General features: G+C 43.0%; 2 protein-coding genes across 11 annotated transcripts in view; both read right to left on the reverse strand.

The window, feature by feature from the left end:
* gtse1 (G-2 and S-phase expressed 1) overlaps positions 1 to 3,581 on the reverse strand; it is a 7,600-nt gene extending 4,019 nt beyond the window's left edge. The window contains exons 1-6 of one of the 2 annotated variants that reach the window (XM_020593324.1): positions 3,535 to 3,581; positions 3,175 to 3,213; positions 3,025 to 3,082; positions 1,673 to 2,330; positions 771 to 932; positions 28 to 163 (exon numbers count right to left, since the gene is read on the reverse strand). In XM_020593324.1, the coding sequence (XP_020448980.1) occupies positions 28 to 163; positions 771 to 932; positions 1,673 to 2,330; positions 3,025 to 3,082; positions 3,175 to 3,196 (1,036 nt within the window). In that variant the 5' untranslated portion in view covers positions 3,197 to 3,213; positions 3,535 to 3,581. Of the gene's footprint in view, positions 1 to 27; positions 164 to 770; positions 933 to 1,672; positions 2,331 to 3,024; positions 3,083 to 3,174; positions 3,214 to 3,464 lie in introns of both variants that reach the window. The other variant, XM_020593323.1, reaches the window with a different exon arrangement.
* Positions 3,582 to 5,300: 1,719 nt separating this feature from the next.
* Positions 5,301 to 9,378, reverse strand: part of LOC109956438 (plasma membrane calcium-transporting ATPase 1-like) — a 16,367-nt gene continuing 12,289 nt past the window's right edge. For 8 of the 9 annotated variants that reach the window (XM_020593557.1, XM_020593556.1, XM_020593554.1 and 5 more), the window contains 4 exons: positions 9,145 to 9,356; positions 8,937 to 9,044; positions 8,408 to 8,596; positions 5,301 to 5,790 (listed from right to left, as the gene is read on the reverse strand). In XM_020593557.1, coding sequence (XP_020449213.1) covers positions 5,419 to 5,790; positions 8,408 to 8,596; positions 8,937 to 9,044; positions 9,145 to 9,356 — 881 coding nt within the window. In that variant the 3' untranslated portion in view covers positions 5,301 to 5,418. Of the gene's footprint in view, positions 5,791 to 8,407; positions 8,663 to 8,936; positions 9,045 to 9,144; positions 9,357 to 9,378 lie in introns of those variants that run through there. The other variant, XM_020593560.1, reaches the window with a different exon arrangement.

Consider the following 9,378-nt stretch of genomic DNA (forward strand, 5'->3'; position numbering starts at 1 on the left):
GCTGGTGTCCATTAGCAGTTAACATACCTTTAGCGGGGGACAGAGACAGGCTGGAGTTGAAGCTGGACACTGAGGACGAGGATGAGGATGTGTTCTTCCTGTCTGTCACCCTCCTGTTCTGAAGGGATAGAGCCTTCACCCCCGACACATTCCTCACAACACTCTGACAGGGGGAAAAAATAAATAAATCAATTATTTCCAAGCCATGTCAAGATGTCTCATAATATGCCTAAGCAGGGACAGGGTTTGATAGTATTTTATAAGATCTGAATCTGCTTATTCAGTCTGTATAAGTAGCTTGTTTGGTGGTGAATGAAAATTTCTGTTATTAAAACATGCTATAACAAAAGATAAAACTTTAGCCAAAAATCTGTATTAGCTTCTTCTCACAGTTTGTTACTTATTCTACCAGTTATACATCACACTGCCAATGAAAGACACTACAGTAATTACTATCAAACCTAAATCATGGACACTGCTCAGCTGAAGGGTCATAGGGCTTTCACCACATATTTTAGCATTGCCTGGAGACATGTTTTGTGCACAGACCACACATCCAACTTATCAAAAATGCCACAAGGTCTTATTTTAACAAACCCAAGTATTTTAACAAGTTGAAGCTGAACCAAAACAGAACTAGCTCCCATCCTTAATACATGATCAAATTCAATGAGTGTTAAGCTGCAGTGACTGATTTTGTCCAACAGATGGTGCCGTTTCACAGTGAACGCTCCAAATCACATCAATGCTACAAAGAACAGGTGTGTTACCTTCGTGGGTGGAGCCAGAGTGCGTTTTCCCATCAAGCTGGAGTTGAGGGAGGAATCGCTGATGTCAGAGGCCACACTCGTTGAATCAGAGAGCAGATCCTCATACGACTCTGCCCTGCTGGAAAGTCGAGAGGCTGGGCTCCGCTTCCAACTTCCCACGTCCTGAAAGATGAAACAAAAGAGCCGTGAAGTGACATCAATATATTTACAATCATCTCTGAAGACTGGGGAAACTGTTGACCCTGCACTATGCTAACAGCAGAGACAGGGAAATTGCACCATCCCTGCTGGACCAATATGTGTAAAAGATGAGAGGTGGCTTGGGAGGTGTAAATGTGCAAGACCAGTAAAATCACATCAACTCAGTACTCGATTCCCCCGCTACTGTTTTGAAAGCAACACCGATTTGTGTTTCTGAGATGTTTTACGTAACAGGTCTCTACTAGTGGGAGCCGTCTTCGTTTGTTTCAATTTTAGTTTGAATATCTGGAGCCCAGAAATTGCCATTCAGGACAGCCCTATAGTCAGAATGAAGGGTCAATTTAATAGCAGCATACTCTTAAAGACCTTAATTTCCACTATTCTCTCTAAGATCTGGTTCCATTTTTCATGAGAAATACCAGTGGGATCCCAGGATTTGTAGAAGGCATGCACCAAATAACTGGTAACCTTATTAATGCTATCTCACACCCAAGCTGAATAACTATTTACACTTTGGCATTTAAAATTCAGCTTCATTTATGATGAGTAATCCTGAGAAAATCACAGGGAAACCCTCAGCCCTACAGATCATATTGATCTGCTGCTACAGGCTGACAATCCTGTCATTATTCTGTGTTTTATAGCCTGAAGGTTTCACCTGTGAAGTGAAAAGTTAAAAAAAAAAAAAACTTTAATCATACTTTGCTCAGTGGTTGCAGGGGTTGCAGTCTGGTTTTCTCCACTTTGCTTTTGCTGGCTGAAATGGAAGATGCCAGAACAGCAGGTTTGCTCGGCAACACAACACCAACACCCAAAGCAGCTTTTCCTCGCAGCACCGCCCTGGGTGGAGCCTTGGCCCCGGCCACAGGGCTGGAGGTGCTGAGTCTGGCACCGGGGCGGGTGGAGGAAGGCACATTGGTGGCACTGGGGTGGGTGGAGGAAGCTGTATTGGCGCCTCTTCCTTTCAGCAGGCGGTGCTGAATAGCAGGTGGCAGCTGCTTCATGGGGCTGTCCTGCACACAAAAAGTCTGCCGTTTGATCGGGCTGAGTGTAAAGGCGGGCTGACAGAACACAGCCAGTTTAGTCTCTGTGTCCTGGATGAACTCCTTATTGGGCATGGTGGTTGCAGTCCCATCGTCGTCACTGTGCAGCTGGCTCAGCTCGCCACTCTGCAGCTGGGTGGCTAGTCTGAGGGCTTCCTGACACACAGCCTCCAGCTGATCGCTGCTCAGCGGGCTCCAGCTCGGTCGCATACCATCACCACCCTCTTCAATCTGGGACTCCAAGTTAGCAGCAGCACGCCTCTCAGTATAATCAATTGGACCTGCAAACACCTCATCATCTTCTTCACTTTTGGAGCTGCAGAGCAGAGAAACATATCAAGGCTGAGAGGAACGCTAGCAGTTCAATGCAGTGTTGAATAAAACAAAAATGAAACTCAGACCTGAACACTCAGAAAGGATCAAACACCAAATCAAAAAGAAAAATGATCACATCTCAGTTTTTGAGAAAAAAAATCTGTTACACTAAGCAAAAGAACAAGAACAGTAGGTAAACCTCTAATCTTTTTATCACAAGGTCCTACATTTAATTCTTCCATTTTATCCAGTATCAGTAACTGAACAGGAGATTTCTCCATTTGGACCATTTGGTTTTGGACAAACTGTGGAAAATTATAGTGGTCATTTTTCTCTGTTTTATAGTGCAACCTGACTATTAAAGGTGTTTAGACTATCATAATAAATCTGACAGTCTCCTTGGGGTCTGATAACCTGTGATGGCCACTTTTGCTATCTAACATTCAACTGATGGATTAATTGAAATCATAAGCAGATGAATCAATAATTAAAATCAATTTCATTTGTCCCAACATGGCCAGTGGAAATAAAATAATTTTGGTGGTAAGGAAAACTTAAGGAGCCTGTTGCTTTCACTTGATTATCCCATATGAAGGATCGCTAGCAGTTTTTAATAATAAAAAGTATGAGTATTGGTAATTCTATCCCCAATAATACTTTAGTGAGGTGAGCAGAAATCGTCATGCGCTTCCTACCAGTCAGGTGACATGGGAACATCGAAGTCAAATTTCTCATCAGACAGAAAGAACACATCTGTTCAGAGACACAAACAGCAGTCAATAGAATGTAAACATGTCGTTAGCCGTATATAAAAGCCGAATCAGAACCCGTCGGTAGTAACCTACCGCTGTTAGTTCGACAGTTCATCCTGCTGTTGGTTCTTCCTATTGGGGAAACAAATCAGACCTGCAGTGTTATATTCAACTCTGACATTAAACCATAAAAAATATTTTACACAGACAACTGAAAGCCTGAATTTAAACAAGAATCTTCATGCTAACTTTAACGTTAGCCCGTTAGCTCTCCAACTAAATCAAACGGTAAATCATATGAACTTTATACACTGAATTTAAACGGACTCTTCTCCAACGGACTCCTACGAAGTTAACGTTTAATTCCAGTAATAATTACAAACCTCTAGCTCCTCTGAAAGCTCACAAAACGTCTCTATTACTGCACATTCAAACTGTAACACGAAAGCACACCTCACAAATAATTCAAATCTGCTGCGTTGCTGGTCACATGACTCAGAGGGACTCGGCAATTGGTTAGAATTGTATGACAAGAAATGAGCGGAATTATGGGGAGTGTAGTCCACATAACTAAAACCGGTTTCTGGGGTTCAATGTTAAAAAATAGTTTCGATAACATAACTAAAAAAATAACTTTCAAGTGAGCATAGAAAAAATACACAAAATATACAACAATATATAGATATATATGCTGCAGAATCTCGTTGATTTTTATCAATAAGATGAAAATGTTGACCAAAAACTATATTTACATGTGGTTAGTAAAATATGAACTTTTAGAGTTTGTGGTTGATTTTCCTTTTTTTTTCTAAAGTTTAGCAAATGAAGAAAATGATTCGAAGACAAGAGTAGAAAGAAAAAGAAGGGAAGTAGTAAGATATAGAAAAAGGAACCATGATTAACCAACAGGATTGTCAATTTTATACTTGAAAAAATTAAGTTTGTATTAATGTAAATAAATTCATTTATTTTATAGTTAAAACAATTAAAATAATGAATATATGACAGTTAAAAGTAATAGATGCATTGTTGAAAAAATGGTTGAAGCAGGTCAAAATAATGGATAAAGGGAAAAAAAAAAACTAAACACAGTATAAACAGTAAATGCAATGGATTAATGGCTGAAATAGTTTGATAAAAGTAATTTTAAAAAATGTGTCAAATATTAATGGAAAACTGGCTGCAGTAGTAATAGATAAATGGTTGAACTGTCCAGCTTGTTTCTTCTGGTGGTTTGTTCAGGTCTGATCACCTGTATCAGTGAGTTTGCACAACAGTGAGGAGCTGATGGAGTCAAACTCAATGAGAAAACAATCACTGCAGAAGGTGATGGAGTTTACATTTTACCTGTGGAGCTATGGAACAGACAGACACTCATTAATGGAGGTAAAGTAACTGGTTGAACTGGGAAGTTTTATGTGTCCAGTTTCAGTGAAGCAGGAAATTATTTTTTTTTTCTTGGAAAATTTATTTCTTGGAAAATTTAAAAAATAGTTAAAATATAGCTTTGTTTTGTAAAACCTTGACTCGACACTCATAATACAGCTTTTTCTAAAGAAATCTGCCTTTTCTCATCAAATTTTACTTTTAAAATGTTTTAAACTCATTTTTTGTGGCATTTTCTTCAAATATTCAATATTTAAACTTTTTCATAATGTAACCTTCTTATAGACTTACAACCATTTCCTTGAAAGCTTCCATTTCCCACTTTTAATATGAAGCTGTGTCACAAACACCCTCTGGAAGATTTTTTTTTTTTTTTAAATCTAATATCATTATAATAAGAAACTAAAACCTTTATTTGTATTTATTTTACAAAAATACTAGAACAAACTCCAACATTAGACACCAAGTTTAAACATTTGTCTACAAACAGATTTTATGAAAGACCAACACCCACCCCCTCCCAGAAGCTGAATGACTAAACATTTCAGTCACAGATTCTCAAGTTAAAGCTAGTTTTGTGTCAAGGTTTAACTTGTCAGCATGAGCTCGTCTGCTGAAGATTAAAATGAGCCCTGACTACATCTGAACATCAACAATCTGAATATTTACAGACCAGAAACTGATTAAGGGCGAATAAACAACAACTGCAGGGTTCTTTAAAGTACAGAAGAAAACAATCTGTGTGAACCTGTTTTCACACATGTGGATATGTTTCTGCTTCCTGGATCTTAAAAACCAGGAGGTGAACTCCTAACAAGAACCAATCAGATGAGTCTGTTTCAACGTTATTTTATTCTTCTGCTCTCAGAGCCAGAGCTCTCTCCATAACAAACACAGTACAAAGAGAACAGACCACTGTAACTAGAAGTAGTCGGGTCTGGGGACAGGGCTTCACAGTGAGGTCTCCAGGCTATGCAGGGGGCTGCCTGGACACAACAGCAGCCCTGCTGAGTTGGGCGGGGTCAGACCAGACCTGGAGGTGTCCTTATGCAGTGGGACGATGCGATCTGTGGCGTTATTGTTCTGGTTGGGTGAAGACAGGGATGGCGGCAGTTCAGTCTGCGGTGGTGGATCGATGGAGTTGCGTTTGGTGGGAGAATCATCCTCGCCCTCTGTGTCATCGATCAGGGGGATCTGAGGCTCAGAGTCCTCAAATTGGAACTCAGGGTGGGTCATGAAGTTGTGGATGGAGCTGCGAGACTCGGGCGTCTCCAAACCTTGATAGGGAGACACGCAGTCTCTGAAGGCTTTTACCACCCGGATCTGCGAGACAAGAGGACATGGTCAGTTCAGAGTTTAACAGTGGAGCCAAGTGTATCAAGAAAAGTTAAAGGAAAATTCTATTGTTTCTACCTGGGTCTCAACTGACCATTCTGACTATGGATCATAATAATAGCTCACTTTATTACCAAGGCATATCAACAGACCTCAGTTTTACAGAAATAATTTCAAACATTTGCCACCGAGACCAAGGAGAAGTAAACAGAAGTCAGCTTCCTGGATTAGCTACTGTAACTAAATGCATAGAGAATGGCTCTAGAGAAACCACCAGCTTGTTAACTGAAGAGCTGTCGACACAATTATTATACACTGCTCAAAAAAATAAAAAGGGAACACTTAAACAACACAATGTAACTCCAAGTCAATCACACTTCTGTGAAATCAAACTGTCCACTTAGGTAGCAACACTGATTGACAATCAATCATGCTGTTGTGCAAATGGAATAGACAGCAGGTGGAAAGCATAGGCAGTTAGCAAGACATCCCCAATAAAGGAGTGGTTCTGCAGGTGGTGACCACAGACCACTTCTCAGTTCCTATGCTTTCTGGCTGATGGTTTGGTCACTTTTGAATGCTGGCGGTGCTTTCACTCTAGTGGTAGCATGAGACGGAGTCTACAACCCACACAAGTGGCTCAGGTAGTGCAGCTCATCCAGGATGGCACATCAATGCGAGCTGTGGCAAGAAGGTTTGCTGTGTCTGTCAGCGTAGTGTCCAGAGCATGGAGGCGCTACCAGGAGACAGGCCAGTACATCAGGAGATGTGGAGGAGGCCGTAGGAGGGCAACAACCCAGTATCAGGACCGCTACCTCCACCTTTGTGCAAGGAGGGACAGGAGGAGCACTGCCAGAGCCCTGCAAAATGACCTCCAGCGGGCCACAATTTAGCATGTGTCTGCTCAAACGCTCAAAAACAGACTCCATGAGGGTGGTATGAGGGCCCGACGTCCCCAGGTGGGGGTTGTGCTTACAGCCCAACACCGTGCAACAAGTTTGGCATTTGCCAGAGAAGACCAAGATTGGCAAATCCGCCACTGGCGCCCTGTGCTCTTCACAGATGAAAGCAGGTTCACACTGAGCACATGTGACAGACGTGACAGGGTCTGGAGACGCCGTGGAGAATGTTTTGCTGCCTGCAACATCCTCCAGCATGACTGGTTTGGCAGTGGGTCAGTAATGGTGTGGGGAGGCATTTCTTTAGGGGGCCGCACAGCCCTCCATGTGCTCACCAGAGGTAGCCTGACTGCCATTAGGTACCGAGATGAGATCCTCAGACCCCTTGTGAGACCATATGCTGATGCGGTTGGCCCTGGGTTCCTCCTAATGCAAGACAATGCTAGACCTCATGTGGCTGGAGTGTGTCAGCAGTTCCTGCAAGACGAAGGCATTGATGCTATGGATTGGCCTGCCCGTTCCCCAGACCTCAATCCAATTGAGCACATCTGGGACATCATGTCTCGCTCCATCCACCAACGCCACGTTGCCCCACAGACTGTCCAGGAGTTGGGGGATGCTTTAGTCCAGGTGTGGGAGGAGATCCCTCAGGAGACCATCCGCCACCTCATCAGGAGCATGCCCAGGCGTTGTAGGGAGGTCATACGGGCACGTGGAGGCCACACACACTACTGAACCTCATTTTGACTTGTTTTGAGGACATTACATCAAAGTTGGATCAGCCTGTAGTGTTGTTTTCCACTTTAATTTTGGGTGTCACTCCAGATCCAGACCTCCATGGGTTGCTAAATTTGATTTCCATTGATAATTTCTGTGTGATTTTGTTGTCAGCACATACAACTATGCATATAACAAGGTATTTAATAAGAATATTTCATTCATTTAGATCTAGGATGTCTTATTTTTGTGTTCCCTTTATTCTTTTGAGCAGTGTAGAAATGTTTGTAAAGGTTGTAGCTGCTCTGTAGAAGTGCTTATCGCTGTTGTTTAACACACACAGAGCTGACTCTTCTGTTCTTTCAGGTGCAGCTTCCAGCACAACAATGTTGATCAGAGCATCAGCTGGTATCACTCTGGTCTGTGGACACGAGTCCCACTCTGCAGCGGTTTTCACATTCCAGAAGAAAATCTAGGCTTTTGTGCTGATTGTGTTGCTTTGCTCTGAGCAGTTACAGTATATTTGTAAATAGCCTACCTATTTTGTCCTCCCTCTTTAATCACTGTAATCATGTGAACATGGTGTCTGTCAGCTGTGCAGAGCAGCGACTGCAGGAACACCACCAGTTTACTGAGCTACAATGTCATGCAGGTCTGCCTCAGCTCTTTGTCATTTGATTCAGCTTCTCAACTGTGAACTCAGGTTGTAATTTAACAATCAAGCGAAATGACTGCTGATTGTTCATGTAATGGCTACAAAAAAAAGTGTCTTGACTTTTCTTTAGTAAACAAATCTGTCACTGACCAGATGCTGCATCTGCAGCGACCCTTGGTCTCACAGGTAATAATGGCCACATGCAGGTGAACAGGCGGCTGTGTGTTAGAAGTAGGCCCCTCTACAGTAGTTAATACAGGGGATTACCTTTGTTGTTTGCTTTTATTTGGGAACAAAACACTTGGAAAAGTCCCTTTAAAGGGTGAAGTCCTACCTGAGTCTGGATGCGGCTGAGGCCGCGACACCAAAGCACGCGGCCCCTCCTCAGCTCTATCTCACCGTGGTCAATCTCATCCTGGTCCTCCATCTCCTCCAGCTCATCCTCAGGGATCTCCTCCTGCTGTGTGCCGTGACCCGCTGTCTTCAGGAACTTAAGCCAACTGGTGGGGACGCTGGACACCAGCTGAGAGGACGACCAATACAGGTATTACAGTCAGACGACAGCTGCACCTCTTGCTGCACAACAGCTCTGTGATGAGAAATGTTACTGAGAGGTGGTGTGGCGACAAGTCTCTCAGTGGTGAGCAGCTGCATTCTTTCTATTGCTCCATGAAACTTTTGTTGCATGTCGCCCAAAAACTAAACTAAAATGTTTTCAGTTTTCATTGACTAACAAAATTCAAAAGGGTTAAAATTTTATTACAACTAATATGCATTTTCTTCAAAAGACTAAAACTAAATGAAATTTAGGCGCCAGAATGAACGCTGACATCTCCTTTGTCACCACACGTTTCCTATCTCACCTGTCCCCACAGGAGGGTGCCGAAGCCCAGGAAAAGACACCACAGCCACTGCTCAAAGGTCAGACCCACACAGCTGAATGGTTTACCGCCGAACTCCACAATGATGACCTAGAGGAGGCCACGGTGACATCATCATACAGGGGTTCCTTTACCACTTAGCACTGTGAACCTGAGCAGGTGTGATGCTGCTTCGCTCCTTACAACTGACCTGTGTGAGAAAGGTTCCCAGGACGATGGAGCAGAAGATGGGGTTCCTGTAGACGCCCTCAAACACGTTCCTCTCCCCATGAATCTTACGGGCATTGAGCTCATTGAAAATCTGCATGAGAACAAAGGTGTTGAACACAATGGTGTAGTGCTCAGTGGGAGGGGCGTGGATGGGGGTGTTCCTGCCGTTGTCGATATTAAACAGCGTCTCACCTGTGAGAGGGACAGAAGCCGA

Source organism: Monopterus albus, unplaced genomic scaffold (assembly GCF_001952655.1).
Source record: "Monopterus albus unplaced genomic scaffold, M_albus_1.0 scaffold19.1, whole genome shotgun sequence".
NCBI lineage: Eukaryota > Metazoa > Chordata > Actinopteri > Synbranchiformes > Synbranchidae > Monopterus > Monopterus albus.